The sequence below is a fragment of the Pezoporus occidentalis genome, unplaced genomic scaffold (assembly GCF_034315485.1).
Source record: "Pezoporus occidentalis ecotype Australia unplaced genomic scaffold, CSIRO_AGI_Poc_V1 ctg13, whole genome shotgun sequence".
NCBI lineage: Eukaryota > Metazoa > Chordata > Aves > Psittaciformes > Psittacidae > Pezoporus > Pezoporus occidentalis.
In genome coordinates, this window is record NW_026913103.1 from 7,735,754 (window position 1) to 7,755,169 (window position 19,416).

Sequence of the window (19,416 nt, forward strand, 5' to 3'; positions counted from 1 at the left end):
CGAGAAAACCCTCAGAGGGTTGGATTTACGAAGTTGAGTGCAGATTCAGCTGTGCAATGATGCACCCTCTCTTCTTCCATCACTCTCACTTATCTACTTCACTTCAAATAAGAACAAAACAGCTCTGAAACTGAGGGCTGTCTGTTCATCATCTACCACAATATATACTTGCACTGTGATGGAAACAAAGGTCTCAACAAGAAAGAAATTACTGTGAGCCATCTCCCTTCACAATTTATGTGGCTCACAAATAAACTACTCCTCTAGTATTCATTTTCTGCAGCCTCTCTTTCCTGTCCATTTTTGCCATGCTTTGATTTAAATTTGCAAATAATCTCCTTGGATCATGCACCGTGCTTTTAATTTTTCAGCCAACTGCTATGCACAGCTTTTGTCTGTAATAGTAACAGACTGTCCAAGGACACACACAGAGAGTCATGGAAAGAGTCAGGATTTCCTGGCTCTTAATCTGATGCTCAGACAAGGCTTCTCATGTTTCCAATTTTCAGGGGCTGGCAGGTGGGGGGAAGAGAAAAGAAAGACTAGAAAAAAGAAGACGGAGAGAGACTTTTTTAGATAAGCAAAATAGACAACCAGAAAAAACCTGTACAAGCTCATTCCCTTCTCTGTTTCAGATGGCTGATTTAACAGTAACCGCAAAATCTGCTTTTAAAAATCCGGTTTTAAAAAAATTGTAATGGATAGAACAGAGGGAAAATATTAACAGCCAGCAAAAAAGACATAAAAAATTGATGTTTCTTAAAGCAGAAACAAAATAAACACTTTGCTCAACACGCCTGGAAACAAGAGAAAGGAATTTACATGCTCTCGGGGCAAGGGGACATGAGAAGTTTGCTCCCAGATGGGAGGGTGTATAGCAACACTAGCATATGCCCACCACAGAACTGTGGAAAAATCTGGGGGTTGTGAACATGCAAGTAGGTGACATGAATCAACTCTCACTTGAACACACTTCAGAAACACTCTGTGTGTTACACTAGCCTATTTAACTTAGAAAGCCTATTCCCTCAAGACCACCTATAATTAGCAAGAGATGAGGAACATACAAGAGATAAATATAGATCATGCAGAGATGTATCAGCAGCCTGAAAATAGTTAATATCCATCCAATAACGCCACCTACTCCAAAAGACTACACAACAGTTCACAAGACTCATCATAGCAGCCTTCCAGTATATGAAGGGGGCCTACAAGGATGCTGGAGAGAGACTCTTCATCAGGGATTGTAGCGACAGGACAATGGGCAATGGGTTTAAACTTAAACAGGGAAAGTTCAGGTTAGGTACAACAAAGAAGTTCTTTACTGTGGGGATGGTGAGGCACTGGCACAGGTTGCCCAAAGAAGTGGTAAATGCCCCCTCGCTGGTGGTGTTCAAGGCCAGGTTGGACAGAGCCTTGGGTGACATGGTTTAGTGTGAGGTGTCCCTGGCCACAGCAGGGTGGTTGGAACTCGGTGATCTTAAGGTCCTTTCCAACCCTAACTGTTCTATGATTCTGTGTTACAAAAGAAGAGGAAAATAACTTTTCATCCCCACAAAAGTAGGCCACCCATCATATTTTGAAAAATAAAATAGATGTTAAAACACTGGTGCCGGTAAAAGACATTAACTGCAACTACACGTACATGCACAGATATGTGGGATATGAACAGCAAACTTTCAGCAGAGAATGAGAACTAAGTGAGTCAGGAGGTGGTTCTTTCAGATTTTCAGTGAGACACAAAGCAGTAAGTAGCACAGCATTAGCCTGTGCGTTGTCAGGGGCCCTGCTGACAAAGGACACGGAAAGGCCAAAGCTACTCAACTCCCTCTTTTCCTCAGTCTTCGCATGTACGACCAGCCTGAAGGAATCACAGGCCCCTGTGACCAGTGGGCAAGTCTGGATGAAGGCGACTTCACCTTGGTGAAGGAGGACCAGGTCCTGGAGCACTTTAAAGTGGACATATATCTGCATCAGGCAAAGTGTTGCTAGCAGGTTCAGGGAGGTGATCCTTCACCTCAACTCAGCAGTGGTACCGTCACATTTGGAGTGCTGGGTCCACGTCTGGGGTCCCCAGTACAAGAGAGATATGCTGAAGTAAGGTAAGGGCTAAGAACAGGCTAACATGGGGCCACAGAGATGATTAAGGAATTGAGCACCTTTCATGTGAAGAGAGACTGAAGACTGGGAGTGCTCAGCCTGGGGAAGAGAAGGTTGAGGGGCATCATATCAGTGTGTATAAACCTGATTGGAGGGAATGAAGATGAGAGAGAAAGACTCTTCCCAGCATTGCTCGCTAACAGGACAAGAGGCAATGAGCACAAATTAAAGACCATGGAATTCCTTCCGAACACAATAAAATACTTTTTTTACAGTGAGGATGGTAGAACATTGGCACAGGTTGCCCACGGAGGTTGTGGAGTCTCTCTTTATCCACAGAGATGTTTAAAACCTAACTGGACATTGTCCCTGGCAACCTGCTCTAGCTGACTGTGCTTTAGCATGGGGCTGGACTAGATGATATCCAGAGGCCACTTCCAGAGTCAATGACTCTGTAAATATATTTTTGTTGCATAGATTTATGAAGTTAACAAACTCATTTACAAAGATTTGTCCTTAAGGCATCCTTCAAGACAAACCATTTCATGTTTTGTTAAACCTCCAAACTGGACTTTTCCACTCCACTCTTTTTTGGACAGTTTAGACGCAGTGAAAATTTCACAGTTTTCTCCCTAAGCTTCTTTTTATATATCAACTTCTTTCATTCACTTGAAAGACACTTCAGTCAAATACTGGACAGAAAACACTTCTGAATTAAACATTATCTTGCAGTTTTGGTTGACTCGCCTTCTCCTCCCCTCCTCCTTCACACCCTCTTTATATTAGAGTGTAGAATGAATCGGTCTTTCAGCTCATAATTCCATGCAATCCATGTTAATCTCTTCAAGATTCTTTTTTTTCCCTTTTTTTTCTTTGGCTGCTTTCCAGCCATCAAACACTCCAGTTTCAGATGAAAATAACCATTAGGGTTTATTATTATGAGACCTTTCCTTGTACTGATAAAAATCTTATTATTCAAAACAAAGCTAACACAATTTCTTTAGCAATGAGATTTTCATGTTCATTTTTTATCTTCATTTTAGAAAACATTAATGACCTTCAAAGAGAACCAATTTTCTGGCTTCTTTCTTTCTATTCTTTTTCTTATTTTTTAAATCCAATTTTACCACCAAGGACAAGTATATATGAACAAATTATACACTGGTGTCATAGCTTCCTTGAGCTATCATACTCGATTGTTGAAGTATAATTATTATAGCACATTGGTTTGCTCGAAGACTTCTGAAATACTGTTTAAAACTCCTTCCTTAGACCAAGGCCACTAAAAAAATATGCTGTTAAAACCTAATTAAATGCATTATACCCCCCCCGCCCCAGCACTTCACAAAATTCAATGAATGAAAAATAGCACAAGTTAGCAGAAATGTAGACAGACAACAACCAAGAACATACATAGTTAAAAAAGTGCAAGATTGAAAGTTGAGGATCATAGCATGACCTTAAGCATGAAATAACCTGAAGCTGCTCAAAATTTTATCAGCTTTATAAGATAAACATCAAGAATTAGCAAAGACTGAAATCAGGCACTAAACATTTCTGCATGAAATCTTCTAACTCAACTGTGAAGATGACCCTGCTTGAGCAGGCAGGTTAGACTAGATGAGCCCCGGTGGTCCCTTCCAACCTCAACCGTTCTATGATTCTGTGATTTTTCACATTATATGTATTTTATTCACAATCACAGATACATGTCCATCATGCATGACACAAAACCCAAGTAAATTAAAAAAAAAAGCCTTGCACTTCTCCTTTTCTTTTATTTCTCTGGCTAATCTCTTCCCAAAACACAAACAAAGCCCACTGAAAAGACAGATAGACTGAAAAACAGAAGGAAAGAAAAGCACAGGCCTTGAACACCAGGACTAAAAACAAATCAGTTAACTCCTAGAAGCATGAAGCATTAATGAAACAGAGAATTTTCCCCTTATGAGGAACATTTATTCAGTGTTAATTAAATCCTTTTATTCAAAATCTATACTTACCCAAGCGTAAAAATATTACACCATATCAATAACTGCAGCATGTAAGCAAGAACTACACTATAAGCACCTTTTTCCCCATCTAGTGAAGCTTTAAACATTTATACTGTTCAAAGTCTTCAAAGAAATGACAAAAAATAACAGAAAACCCTCTGCATGAACCAGCAGCCACAGTTACTAATTCACTTGCCTAATGAGTAGCTATCAGAGACTAGCCCCAAGCATTTGCTTGCAAAGTTCACAGGCAACAGTGTTAACGAGGAACTTTCAGAGAACTTTTCCGCAGTAATTATTTCTCTACAATATATCCATCTGGCTGGTTTATTCATCTGCAGTCCAGTTCTGCACCACTGAAGCCAAAGAGAGTTTTGACATTAACTTCAACAGGTTCAGGTCCTTTCCTACAATGCTGAGCTATCACCACAAACGCCTCAGGTGCATTTCTGTAATATGACACAAACTAATTAAAGCAAAGCTGAAACTACTAAGGGACCATCTCTAGCATTTTTAAACTTACAAGATGAGAAACAGGCTCCTAAATATTCAGGTGGACACCCTAAATAGATTGCTTGACTTTCAAACCCACCAATATTTGTTCATTTGAATGAGAACTCCAAGTAATCCAAAGTACTGGTGATTTTGATTGGAATGGCCAAAAATGGACTGGCAAGTCACTTTTGCATAAGCAGAGCAGCATGTGAGACTAAGATAATTTCTTTACATGAAATTCTTTTTCCTGTCAGTTGTATCTTCTTGAAGATGATTCCCTGTTGTAAAAACATATTCTGTACTGTTCTGAGAATTATTTTGGAAGATTAAATAAGGCACTCAGCTGTTTTGTAAATGATCTGAGCGTAGGCTGGTGAAGGAGTGTAATCCAACAGTGACATTCTCAGATGTAAGCATCTGCACTTTAAAAGCCAGTTATCAGTACTGTTGTAAAAGAGCCATGCTTGACTTCTGCATCGTTTTGTATTAGGAATGCATGCTTTGCCTTGACATTCCTGTCTGACATGAAATGATTAGCTAATAAGTGTCACCAGGGTTTTCTTCAGCTTCTGTGCTGTACTTAATATGTAAACAGTATCTCACTTCTGACAGTTCATTTTAACTAAATCATAGGAGCACAGTAATTTCCAGGTGGAATTTGAGCTCTGCTTCACCTAAATCTGGTGTTGTTGAACGTTAAAGGCTTCAGTAGATGCTCCAAAAACCAGGCAAATGGGATAACGGTCTCCTCCCAGATGCCTCACATGGGAGTGGCTTAAAAAACACAGAATAAGATTCAATAGCTCTTCCAAAATTGATGTTACCATTAAGCCATATAGCTCAACATTTCTTACTCACATACTTCAAAGTCCCATTTAATTTCAAATCTTGTCAAATTCTGGCCTCAGCAGTATCCTAGCTCCTCGTAAGAGAATTCAGAGCAGCAGCACACTGCTGGAGCAGTGGAGTACTTCTCCAATTCCAGCTCTCAAATAGGATCAGCATGTAGGCAGAGAAATCTAAAAAATTCATATTTACTTAAATGGTTAATTTTAAATCCGTGAGGATTTATTAGCTATAACAGGGGATGTCACAAGATTTAAGTTTACCTGCTCTTGAATTTCTTCTCAAAGAATTCTAGGTTTCAGACTGAAAAAAAATCTTAAGCTTGCTCACTAGTACTAGGATTAAGTTCAGATTTTAGAACAAACCATACATGAGAGGGCAAAAATTGATAGAAAATAAAAAGTGGAAGAGGCAAGTAAAAGCTTACAGAAGAGAATACAGTTAAGTTATACAGACAGTATTTTGTCACATTCTGAACATCACCTTAAAATAGGGAAAGCAGCCACTTAATGGAATATATCCCCAGGATATTAATTAAACTAATCATTACTGACCACTTTATAAAAATACACTGCAAATACATTTCCTTTCTGCTAAGGAGAGAATGTAACCTGAAATAAGAAGGTTTCTGTGTGTTCAGCAGATTTTTTGGTCTTTTTTACAAAAACAACCAAGAAGTAAAGTTAATTCTACTTTGTTACAAAGAAGGATATAAAGCCCTATTGTTCCCCTATTGTCTCAGTTTTTCCACCTTACCTGAAGAGAAGCATATGCAGTTAAATAACTGTAAGTACCAAAAGTTAGTTTCAAACCAGGGAAAAGGTGTAAGAGATTTACAGGGCTATCTGCTCATACATGGTACTAAACTAAGTAAAATTAAGTAAATTAAAGTAAAAAGTAAACTGGTATCTAATAGAAAAGAGAACATAACGTAGAAATTTATCAGAGCAAAAAACCCAGAGATCCAGAGATCAACAGAGAGGAAAACAAGACAGTCCTAGAATTTAATTTCTGAAAAACTGTCAGATGATGAATGGCATAGGCTTTGTATGAAAACACAAAATAAAGAGTAAGCAGCAGGCTCTCTGGTGAGTTAAAAATGGAATGTACTAGCTAGTCACCCCCCATTATGCAATGATAGCTTTTTGTTAATTTTGTGGGACATCTACAAATGAAAACAGAAAATGTGTCAAGGACTGGGGCATCAACAGCAAGAAAAAATTCTATTTAAAACCGAATTATACAGACAAATAGTTATTGATAAGAATCAGACCTAGAGTCATTGGTACCCATCACAGAAAGTGAGAACATCTGAACAGTACAATGCTCGGTCTTTTTCAGGATCATATTTAGGAACAAAAGGCATTCTGGAAGAACCTGGAGGTGGAGTGATCAGCCAAAACGGTCAGTAAGATTTAAATAACATCTTCACTTGTACAAGTTTGCAGGCAAGATCCTTTTTCATGTACCCAAGGTGCTTAACTCCATTTTCTTCTATTTTCCTTATAAAATTCAAGTTCATTAACAGCAACAGAAGGAATATAGCTCCCTGATCTATTCCAGCAATTCACAATGCCACAGCTCACAAAAATAATGAAGTCTGGGAAGTGGCATTTTAAAATAGTCTCTTTCTCTATATGCTATGCGTTTATAGTTTATGTTAGCGATATGGGATTAATATCTTTTATTTTTTTTTCTCCATAAGCAGAATCACTTCCTATTTTACTTGTCAAGCCACTGGGAGGTAAAGAAACATTAACCAGAATGCCTGGCAAAAATCCAAACAGCAATCACATTCTGCCCACCCAACACTCCCTGTGATCTCACTTGGCTATGGCATCTTCCAATTCCTGCAAGTCTTTCTACATATTGTTAAATGGTTGCCAGGTTTCACCTCACGGCATAACAGTTTTTTTGTTGAAGGCAAAATGGTTGCCTTATTTTGGTAGGTTTTGTTTATGCTTACACACCCTTTTGCCTTTCTTTCTTCTTCTTGTAGCAGCATTCCAAATCTTATTTTAGGAGCACTATAAAACGTACACACTGAAATACCTCTTCACACACCCATGTGTAGAACAGTTTCCTTTAATTCAAAAGTAGTGGAGCTATAGTACAAATATTCACACAAGTGATTACTTTTAATGGTCAAAGCAGCAAGCAACTTACAGATGATGGAAATAATCCTGCCCTTCTTATAGTCACAATTGTGCTGGTGTCTGTCAATGGGAACAGCACCACCTATTGCAAGAGTAGCTAGTCCACCTTATGTTTTACACTTCCCTTCAGGTCTTTCCCTGCCTCTGGGCAGACAGTGATCTGACCTGTTTCCCCATGTAGTGTTTCTGCCTATTCTATCTTTCCTAAAATCCAAACCTGAAGTTTTCTTCCTTAACAAGCAAGAGCTTTCAAGCCCTACCATTCGTCATCAGCCATTCCCCTCACAGATCAAAGACCTATGATTTAAGCACAGAGATTTAGAGCACACTGCTCTCTTCAGTGACATCGCATCAGAATGATGGACTTCTATTTCTAAGGGAAGGCAAATTGTATGTTTCTCACTGGAGGCATTACTGACGACTTCACCAAAAGATCCATTCCAGGCTCATTTTCAACTGACAATAAAAAAAGGAGAACTTAATAACCCTCTTCCTTTTCATCCACCATGTACTTTATCATAGTCAAGCCATCGATTCAGTTATTATGCTCTGGCTTTGCAGACTTCTGTATATTTGTCCATTTGTCTCCTTGAAGACATCGTTACTGCTTCCAACTCTTTAACACGTAACACTCCTGAGCTGCTTTAAGTGCCTTGGCAAGCTGCCACATCTGCTAACACAGTGCTAGAATTCAGTGACATCTTCCTTTAGGATCCCTCAAAATTTTGCAGTCTGTGATAACATCATACCTACTCCAGCCTACAGCTGAAACCCAATAGGGTTGAATCCACCCATTTTTAAACCACCTGTAAACCAAAGAAGCACCCTCACAAATAGGCCTTTTTTTCTGCAGAGCTTTCTGGACTTAAGTAGCTTCAAAGCTTCCATCCAGGCTCTTAATGGACATAAACAGCATCATAGCTTTCTTTCCATAGCAACACTCATACACAAAGCACAAAGCATAACAACAGAACCATAGAATCGTTAGGGTTGGAAAGGACCTTAAGATCATCTAGTTCAAACCCCCTGCCATGGGCAGGGACACCCTACGCTAAATCATATCACCCAAGGCCTCGTCCAACCTGGCCTTGAACACTGCCAGGGATGGAGCATACACAACCTCCCTGGGCAACCCATTCCAGTGCCTCACCACCCTAACAGGAAAGAATTTCCTTCTTCTATCTAACCTAACTTCCCCTGTTTAAGTTTAAACCTGTTACCCCTTGTCCTATCACTACAGCCCCTAATGAAGAGTCCTTCCCCAGCATCCCTATAGGCCCCCTTCAGATACTGGAAGGCTGCTATGAGGTCTCCACGCAGCCTTCTCTTCTCCAGGCTGAACAGCCCCAACTTTCTCAGCCTGTCTTCATACAGGAGGTGCTCCAGTCCCCTGATCATCCTCATGGCCCTTCTCTGGACTTGTTCCAACAGCTCCATGTCCTTTTTATGTTGAGGACACCAGAACTGCAGACAATGAATAATTTCCATTATAGAATCATTGATATCCAATGACTTAGTATTATTTTCAAAGCAACATCTAGCTTTATGCAGCTGATAACCAGATTTCTGTACTTTGTTGGCTCAAAGGTTGAAACTTACTGCTTACATAAGTCAATCTATTAAATATTACCCAGATAGAGCTAAGTCTAACTTAGAGAAACAAAGGTTTCAGAGGGAAGCAGCCCTAAAGAGCTGCTAAATAAATTACCTAAAACCCATTTTGAACATGCACAGCATAATTTGGTTGTGCAAAAGGCTAAATATTTCTTCTGTTAGTCATAAAAGGCAGCAGCCTCAATTAATAAACAGAAATGTATGTTCTAAAAGTGTATCAGGCCTCAAGACTTCTTTATGTATATATTCAGGTAAATAAAACATGGGTATTTATCTGGCCTCTTTCCATAACAGACTCACAGTGTGGTGCCTGTTGATAAAGAATGCACACTCTCAGTTTGTGTTTAAAAGCACATTATAGACACAAGTACTGGATAATTAGGATGTAACAGCTACACTTTTAGATTTCAAAATTACTTAGGAAAAGCAGAACATTCACAATAGAAGCAAAAAGGATATAAAATGAGTTGTATTACTCAGGCATTTTCATTCCTAATTAGTTCTAATTAGTCAATGAGAAAATGAATACGAGCCGGCAGTGTGCGCTCACAGCCCAGAAAGCCAACCTTATATTGGGCTGCATCAAAAGGAGCATGACCAGCAGGTTGAAGGAGGTGATCCTGCCCCTCTGTTCTGCTCTCATGAGACCTCACCTGGAGTATTGAGTGCATTTCTGGTGTCCTCAACATAAAAAGGACATGGAACTGTTGGAACAAGTCCAGAGAAGGGCCACAAGGATGATCAGGGGACTGGAGCACCTCCTGTATGAAGACAGGCTGAGGAAGTTGGAGCTGTTCAGCCTGGAGAAGAGAAGGCTGTGTGGAGACCTCCTAGCAGCCTTCCAGTATCTGAAGGGGACCTGTAGGGATGCTGGGGATGGACTATTCATTAGGGACTGTAGCAACAGGACAGGGGTAACGGGTTAAAACTTAAACAGGGGAAGTTTAGATTGGATATAAGGAAGTTCTTTACTGTAAGGGTGGTGAGGCACTGGAATGGGTTGCCCAGGGAAGTTGTGAATGCTCCATCCCTGGTGTTGTTCATGGCCAGGCTGGATGAAGCCTTGGGTGGCATGGTTTAGTGTGAGGTGTCCCTTCCCACGGCAGGGTGGTTGGAACTAGATGATCTTAAGGTCCTTTCCAACCCTAACTATTCTATGATTCTATGATTCTGTCTTCACCTCTTTCAAGTGGTTAATAACATGGACTATACCAGACTATCTAAACTGGATTTCTCCCTTCAATTGTACATTCATGTTTTAATAGTAAATGACTGCTTTGGTAGCAGGGGGGCTACAAGGGTGGCTTCTGTGAGAAGCTGCTGGAAGTTTCCCCCATGTCTGATGGAGCCAATGCCAAATAGCTCCAAGGCACCACCAGCCAAGGATGAGCCCATCAGCAGCGGTGGTAGTGCCTCTGTGGTAACATATTTAAGAAGGGGAAAAAACTTCCGTGCAACAGCAGCCAGGAGAGAGAAGTGAGAATATGTGTGAAAAACAGCTCTGCAGACACCAGTATCAGTGAAGAAGGAGGGAAGAGGTGCTCCAGGCACCAGAGCAGATTTTCCCGCAGCCCTGTCACAGACCATGGTGAGGCAGGCCGTGCCCCTGCAGCCCATGGAGGACCCCATCAGGGGGATGTGCCCGAAGGAGGATGTGACCCCGTGGGAAACTTAATAAAGTTTTCTGAATCAGTAGTATGAAACATTTTTAGCACAGATTCAACAAAGACTTAAAAACATTAATTATAATTAAGTAAAAAATATTCCCATTCTTGAAGGCTCAAGGGGACTCTTAAAGTTCTTTCCCAACCTAAACAACCCTATGATTCTATGGTTCTGTAAGTGGATAGTCTCATTGTTCAAGAAATACAATCAACCACTCTAGAGATACTTTTAAAAGAAAATAGCTTACAGTGAACACAAAGTAAGATAACCTGAATGGCATAATAAAAATCCAACTTATATAGGAGAATTAAGTAGCAGACAAGAAAAATAAGAAAATCTCTTAACTGAACCTAGACATCTCTATCATTCTGCAAAGAAGTATTAAGGTTTGCCTTTGAAACACTAACTCTCTTAATATCATTTGCTCTTCTCAGTATTTGTTCAATATAACCTCATTTTTTTTTCCACATTATTCTGAAGTGTTTGAATAGTTTTATTATGGCTTTTAGTAAATGCAGACTAACACAATCAAGACTCCAAAATATACACGTTACAACTTCTTTCATTTTAGTCAATGAAATATTTGTATGCATAGTTTAGAAAATTACAACTGCTTTCTTATATAAGGCTTGGGTACTTATTTCCTATTTAATGTATATTGTTTGAAATCAAATAAAAAATTCCACATAATTATCACAATAAACCAGAAAATTAAGCCATCCTATGTCATCCTGGCAACCTATCCATGCTAGTTAAAAGTAGAAAAAAGCACATAGCAGGCACTTTCATACTAATCTGCAAAAATCAAAACACCTTTAGTTTGGGGGAAATAGGAGTAGCCAAAAGAGGCTGATACTAACTGCACTTGGTTTCCTCACTGTAGTTTACATTTTGCAAAATAGGTCAGTTAAGAGAAACAAATATGAAATTAAACAAACGTAAAATGACTGTATTTCAACAGAGACCACAACGTATTTGTAGCCGTTTCGCCATGTTACTGTCAGCGTTCATTAAGAAGTTTCAGAGACTTAAGAAGTCCACAAGCTTCAGAGAAATACTGAAGAAAATCCCTAATTGTGGAAAAAAAAAAAAAGAAAATCCTAAATGGATCTCAGCCATTGTCTCAAACATACTACAGAATATACATATTCAAAAGTATGATTTGTTTTGTGATGCTCAGTAAGCAAGTAATCCAGAGCGTCACCTTAAAAAACGTTAAAAAACATAAGTTATTTTACTGCATAAATGGACTCAGTTACTTTTCTTTTCTCAGATAGTTTAATAAAAGACACAATATTTTGAAAGCCACTTCTTCCCTCTTGATATTTTCATTTCTTATATCACTGCTTCTTAAATCATTTTGAACCAAAGTAGCTCTTCCTCTTGTCTTTGCTATTGTTCGACAGGGCTCCAAAGGAGCAGAGTCCAACCTAAAATAACCTGTGCGACTTCTCCCACTCCAAATGCCCAGAACAGAAACAAAAGGAGGAGCTGAGCAGATTTATGTAAATTTTACTCAGCTGTGCACTTCAGAAAGGATTATCAGAAAACACATGTACACCTGCAAGTGTCCTCTACCGCTAACCTCTTTTTACAATAAACAAGCTTGAATGTACTTTATATACATATGTGTGTATATATAAAAACATATGCACACATAAACCCAAAAGTATCAATATTAAAAAAAACTGAGTATCAGGGCACACTTCAGCTCGGATCATGTACAGACCTGACAGACAGCAGTAATTTTGTATTCTGCCTTCCATGAGTCTTTCGAATACTTTTGAGACACACATACTAGAGCCATTAGACTAGAATGAATACTGCATTTATTCAGTCTCATGTTTTCTGAGCAACTTGCTACTCTGTATGTATAAACGTGTTGCTTTTAGGAATGACAGAGAACTTGACATGCTGCTCTACGAGAAACCTTCTTTTTTTCCCTCCTTTTTTTGGAAGCAAAGTAACTGCAAATGAGTTTTTCCTTCATAGACACCTCTAGGAATGCTTACTGCAGCAACATAATGAGCACTTTTTGTTTTTTTTTCTTAAACACTGGCTCTGCTTCTCTTAACCAAAGTGGACAGCATGCACTAAGTGGCATTGGGTGCAGCACTAGGACTATTTCAACTGAAATTTTGAAACTGCTCAGCAGTTCTCAATCACAATCTTCTTTTGATTTCATACAACTCTAAAAGTAAAAATAAAACCACTATTTATTTAACTCTGAGAACTCTTGTTACAGTCTGTGGCCTTGTGAATAGTGCCTTGATACAGGAAGTAAAATGCTGTTTCCCACAGTAACGGCAGTGAGAGAGAATGTTCAGAACAGCCTCATATATCATCATAAGAATTCAATATCCAAGACATTTTCTGTTCACTGTGCTTGAATTCAAAGAAAGAAGAGATAAGGTTAGCAAAACACAGCAGAGATTACTTGTCACTTTAAAGCATCTCCCTGTGTTAACTGTTCTGTGTTGTAAGCTTTAAAATACCAACAGACTGCATTGAAGAGTAGCAGCTGAACAGTTCAGTGATAAAGTACATGATAAGTCAAGTGGCTGCTAGTTACAAGTGCTTGCAAGTATTAAGAATAATACACAAAGTCGAGCCCAACTGTTCCTAAAGCAAAGGACTGACAGCTCAGGGGGGTGGACAGCCAGACAGATGAAGAACATAATAAGGCAACAGAGCTTTCTGTGTAGTGTAACGGACCTGAAGAGAGAGCAACAAAACAATGCTCATAGCAAAGGCAAGCTAAAAAATACTTTTTTTCTTTCTAGTAGTGAACTCCTCTCTCCCTTCTTACAGCTTTCTGCATTGCTACAGGATAAACACCAAGTGTCTCAGTGAATCCTGTTCCCTTGATCTGAGACTCCCTTAGTCCGGGGTGAAGGATTACAAGCTTGGGAAGGCGCAAGTCAGTTGCAAATCGACGGTCTCCAGTAAATCCAGGGGCAGCCATCAACCAGCAAGAATTAGTCTATTCACTTTGGTCCCTCAGAGTTTCCAGGCTCAGGCTTCCTGAGATTTAACGCTCTACAGTACACCAGAACAATGTCAGTGTAACTGCATAGGTAAAATGAGAGATGAGCCGAAGACAATCTAGTACCAATAATCAGCAGCCTGGGAAGCTTAAAAGCTTGCTGCAGTGAGCAACTTAAAATCAGAAGAGCCATGTAATAGTCAGCTGCACCTCCTCTCCTCCAGGCTCCTCCAGGAACATAAATCATGCTGAAAGATTTTCACAGGGTCAAAACGGAATTGAAAAGTGATTTCAAATATTATGTTACTAAGCAGTAGCACACCGCTGGAAAATAAAATGTAATTTATATCTCAGCACAGATACAGTGTCTGCTAAGCTAGTCCCAGAGAGCACTTCTAGATCACGAAGCAGAACAGAGTTTATTACAGAGATGATTAGCAACTAAGCACATTTCCTTCATGTGCTTTTTACAACCTAAACATCATGCAGTTCGTACATATACCAACTAAAACTTTGGCTTGTCAAATCTGCAATACTGTAGCATAATACGGAGGGAGGGTAAATACAGTCTCAAAAAACACAGGGGTGTGGCAGGATCATTTCTGGCTACCTAATTAAAAACAATTGGAATTTTTAGTTATATGATATCAGGAGTTAAACTTAATTTTTAGATCGGTACATATACAGCTGCTGCTAGATGCATTTTCAAATACTGTATCAAAACACAAATCAAAGTGCCAGTGGAATCTAGTGGTCCGTTTAGTTTGACACCATGTGTCCAACAGTGGGAACACTTACGAAAGGAGAGAACTATGCACTTTCTGGGGTCATTTTCCTTCTAATTCCCCTAGCATTCAGATGCAAGCATTCAGCTTTGAGAGCCTGGCCTCCTGTTGGATAAGACTGCCACATGCGGATAATGGGAAACTGTGCAATTGTTTTCAGTTCAAATACAACCGTTATTGTAATATAGAATTAAAATGTTTTAATTTTTTTCTAGACCACTGCCAGGTCTAGGTCTACCACAAAATAAAACCAGTTTTTGTCATTTTGCCATTACTCCATTAAGACACATGAAATATCAGTTTTCAATTAATGGCCTTTTATTATTCTCTGTTTGACTCACAATCTTCAGTATTTTGGATCCAGAGGGATCTCATGCTCAGGCAACAGCACAATTTAATATCATTATTCAGGCTCTCTACAGACCTTGACAACTTCTTGTAAGAAAGATAATGAAAATCTAGGACATGTAATTCTAATATTTGCTGTATAGAAAGTGAACATGAGTACAAAGAAATAAGCCAGGAAAAAAAACCAAACAACAAACTGATAAGGCTGACAGATCATTGTAAAGGATCAGTGAAAAGCTTGGGCAAACTTTGTTTCTGCTTCATGAATTCACATGCTGAGATCCAAACAAGGCTTGTAAGGATGAAAATAAATAAAACAATATTTTCCTGGACAGTGTTTGCCCTCCAGGACAAACACTTTGTGATATTGACTGTCTGGCAAGGAGAGTGAAAGCTGGAGCCAGAAGTTTATCAAAACAGCCATTTTCCTTACCTCCCACTTGGCAAAATATAACACTCCCTTAGCACAGTGGGCTTCAGACCTTGTGTTTTCAGAAATGAATTTTTGCCTTTTGTGTTGCTGTGAAAGCACAGACACTGGGAATCAGCTCAAAATGTAGTCTCTTTAGCCTGAAAACATGTTCGCAGCCAGGAGTGGACACTGTCACATCACCTACTTTCCCATACAGGCCGGCAATCCAAGACCTGCACAGGCCACTGCTGGAAGCCTGGAAGCTGTCCCACACACTATTTCAGTTTAGCAAAGCACTGTGATGTTTCCTTTCAGCTCTTCCACTGAAATTTGAGTTTGAAAGGCTGTGTCAGAGGATCTCTAGGGGATGCATGGGGACCTCATGCTCCACGAATGACATAACCCTACCCCTGACTTGCTTCCACGACATGCACGGTGGGCCTCTATGGCAACAGCTTGTTTCCAGAGGAAGGCTCATGAAGCTAAAAAGACCCAGGAGCAATCAAGCACAATCATGGGGAGAATGACAAGGAAAAAGAAAAGCCTGGTGTTTTGTGTACTCTAAAGCAAACTGGTTCCTGAATGTACAGATTCATATCTTGAGCAGTTGACAGTCATTTATAATTTCTTACCTCTACCCAGATATAACAAATCAAAGGAAAGCCTTATTGTACAATTTGGGACTGAGTATGAACAGAAACAAGACAGGACATACAGCCTCAGCATGTGCTATCCTATTGTGGGTAAGGAAGAGAAAACTTTACCACAGATAACTGGCAATGTAATTAACAAGTACACTCTCCCAGATTAAACAACCAAAATGCTCACTTCTTAACAGGAAAGGCTGACAACTTGTACTGGCTAATCCTTGAAACCTGTAATTCTTGTGATCTCATTCTGCCAGCATCCAAGTGAATCTTCAATTTTATGGCCTCTGAATGTACAACCCAGTAACAATTCTGACCTTGGATATTAATGTATCATGTCGACACGACCAATGGCCGCTGCCAAGAGTTCACCATCCACAGATTCGCTGTTCCCAAGCTCACAAGATGCAAACGCAGCAGACAACACAGGTCTGTACTTCTTTACTAATACCTTGGCATTTTTTCAGCAGTCGTACATCAGTGTAACTCTAGTAAAACCAATGACTTGATTTTGGTTTATGACCAAATTCTTTCTGGCTCCAAAGTTCTACAATAAGATTATTTTTCAGTAAATACACTTCAGGGACACTAATTAAATGTGTCCTAACTGGGAGTATGGACAAATAGAAGCTAATAGATTTCGCACTATTAACTGTTTAGGACACTCAGTCCCCCTAAGATGATGATTCTTCTGTAGCTGTCAAAGCAAACACAGTTTCAGGTATGTGTATGGTTCAACAGCCTTAAATTTACATCAGTACACAACTGATGGACTATGTAACGACAAGGGAAGACAGAAGCACCATAAAAAGGTTGAGTTTTTATATCATATCATCATGAATTGAGATGTCTTTCATTTGTAAAAATCGAATGTCTTCAAACACAATAAACACAAATCACAATTTAACATGCGCGCAACAATGTTTTCTTGGGAGAAATTCTCTGACTGCTGAGAACTTCAGCAGTAACGCACAGAAGAACACCAGACAAAATTGTGAATGATTCACTCCTAATTTTACAGGATTTTGCCACAGGAAATTTTTATTTTTAGCAGAAGATTTTTTTTAAGCCAACAAGATTTTGCATAATGATTCTATCTACTGCAGCCTAAGTAAGTTTCATGAAATTTCTTTAAACATCTAATTTAATTTAAACAGTGATTCACTATTCAAAAATCCAATGACATTTCCTGCCTCGGTCTACATTTAATACAATTGAAAGAAACAGAACTCTACAAGAAGTTTTCCATTGCTATATTTAATATCATGGACAGTAATGCAACTAGAGAAGACAAACCTTTACTCTGAAAAGGTTTATGGGCTCCAGGGATCTCTCTTTTTCCTGGAAGTAACACCTTTATATTGAAATAGCAGCTGTTCCTCACCTGAAAAGAGTTCATGCATCGAAGTGAAGGTGGCAGAGAGGTGGTACTCAAACCCAGTATCAGCAGTAAGTCCAAACATGTTTCTGATGGAAACTTTAAAGGATGAACTCCAATATCATTTTCCCATGCATCAGCAAGCCTATAAAGTTTAAAAAACAAAAACAACTTTTTCATTATCTTAAAACATATCTAAATCCCAAGTTTCAAATAAATATTAGAACATGTGATCATAGTGTGATAAAAGAGTCTTTTCACATTTTCCTTGTGGAAGTCACAGATTGGTGTGTTTTACCAGAAACACCAGATGCATTTAGAGTACCTTATCCATAGCACCAATCTTAGAAAAAGATATGTAATGCAAAAGGAAGGCATTAGAGCAATCCAATTGTGTTTCTAATTCAGAGTTTGATTATTTCTGAACAAAATTTCATCTACCACTAGCAATTTCCCATCAGATACTGCTTTTACACAGAGTATTCTACATAGAACATAATGCCTCTGTTTTTAATTTTGTTTCTAGAAAGAAGAATGTCCTTTCACTTCTGAAAAGACAGAAGGTCAGGTGTGACTTTCAAAATTGATGTTTATGATGCTCTCACCGGAATCTTACTAACATTCTATACCAAGCAAAAATTCAATCCCAGTTCATTTTATACAGCTTTCTGCTTTAGATAGATAAAAAGAATTAATATTTCTGGAGCTAGTCATAAAAACATTCTGAAAGCACATTTCTATAAACTGTTCCTGCTACCACATGCTGAAAAACAAGATTAGTTAAACAAGATTAACTCAAAACACAAGAATGTTCCACTTCCTATTGTTCAGGCTTGTTTCTTCCATAATGCACAAACTGTCAGACTGATCAGTGATCCAGTCAGTTTAATTATTTTATCTGAGCAGCTAATATCAGATACTCCAGAGCAAGACAGATGCTGATTATTCTCAGCAGATCTGAGAGCATCACTTTGGAAGACAGTCCTTGCCTTCCATGTCCAAGACTTCACAATTTCAATAAATAATTTTAGCATCAGCTTTCACTTTTAAATTCCTCCAGCTCTTCTGGAAAGATATTAATCTGACTTAACTGCTGCTTGTGAACGTATCAGCTTGGTTTAATGTCCTATCTAGAAATAGGTGCATTTTTTATTAAGCACCCAGAAGAGCAGGCATCGCTCTAACATTCAGCATGGTGAAAACTGAGCAAATATTCTCTTCACAATATTTGGGTCCTTCTGGATGGTTCTCATTCAAGTTTTGCAAAACCACCAATTCTCTGTAAAGCTCTACTTCTTAGATACAGGCTTGCATACACAGGTTTTGTACATATGCTTCCATTATTGACTCTTCATAGTACTTTCTTGGCATATTCTAGAAGACGTTCTACGTAGCATGATTTATGCATCTTTCTTCAAAGAATGGGTGCATTTTTACTTTGTTACCTCCATTTGGCCTCTTGAATTTTAACTGCTTTCTTCTAATCTTTACATTTTTTTCCTCCTTCCTCATTTACCTATGGGTATGTAAGAATCCATAGAATCCATTTCTGCTTCAACATACAGAAGCAAGACCCATAATGCACACAAGGTCAGAGAGGCTTCCATCTCCCTAAAACAAAGAGTGCTTTCTCTCACTCTTATTTTTTTTATCCACAATCAAAATCAAAGACAATTATATCACTTCTAAATTACCAAATGTACCATGTCTTTTCTCAGCCCTCACCAGAGTGACTGGGTCACTTTGACATAAGGGGGTCTAAACTGTACATGGTAAGAAGGAGAAAAGCAGTCTAGGTTAGGCACCCTCTAATGTCAGTGCATCATTTAAGGTCTCCACATACGGCTGAGACCATACCAAAGGACAGAGACCAAAACCTGCCACACATTAACAGCTAACAGCCTTCACAAAACGTAGTATGTCACTGGACACTTATACTGCACTAGATGGATTCGGAAAATCTGTTTAAAGCTAGCACAAAAAAAAACCA

The 19,416-nt window shown here is 39.0% G+C and overlaps 1 protein-coding gene across 6 annotated transcripts in view; it reads right to left on the reverse strand.

Moving 5' to 3' along the window:
* The window catches only part of UBE3D (ubiquitin protein ligase E3D), an 85,584-nt gene that overhangs the window by 15,531 nt on the left and 50,637 nt on the right, over nucleotides 1–19,416 (reverse strand). For 2 of the 6 annotated variants that reach the window (XM_062608274.1, XM_062608272.1), the window contains exons 9-10: nucleotides 17,433–17,571; nucleotides 12,994–13,255 (exon numbers count right to left, since the gene is read on the reverse strand). The exons of 1 other annotated variant lie outside the window; for it this stretch is intronic. In XM_062608274.1, coding sequence (XP_062464258.1) covers nucleotides 13,205–13,255; nucleotides 17,433–17,571 — 190 coding nt within the window. In that variant the 3' untranslated portion in view covers nucleotides 12,994–13,204. Of the gene's footprint in view, nucleotides 1–12,993; nucleotides 13,256–14,584; nucleotides 15,725–17,432; nucleotides 17,572–19,416 lie in introns of those variants that run through there. 3 more of the 6 variants (XM_062608268.1, XM_062608270.1, XM_062608269.1) reach the window with 2 other exon arrangements.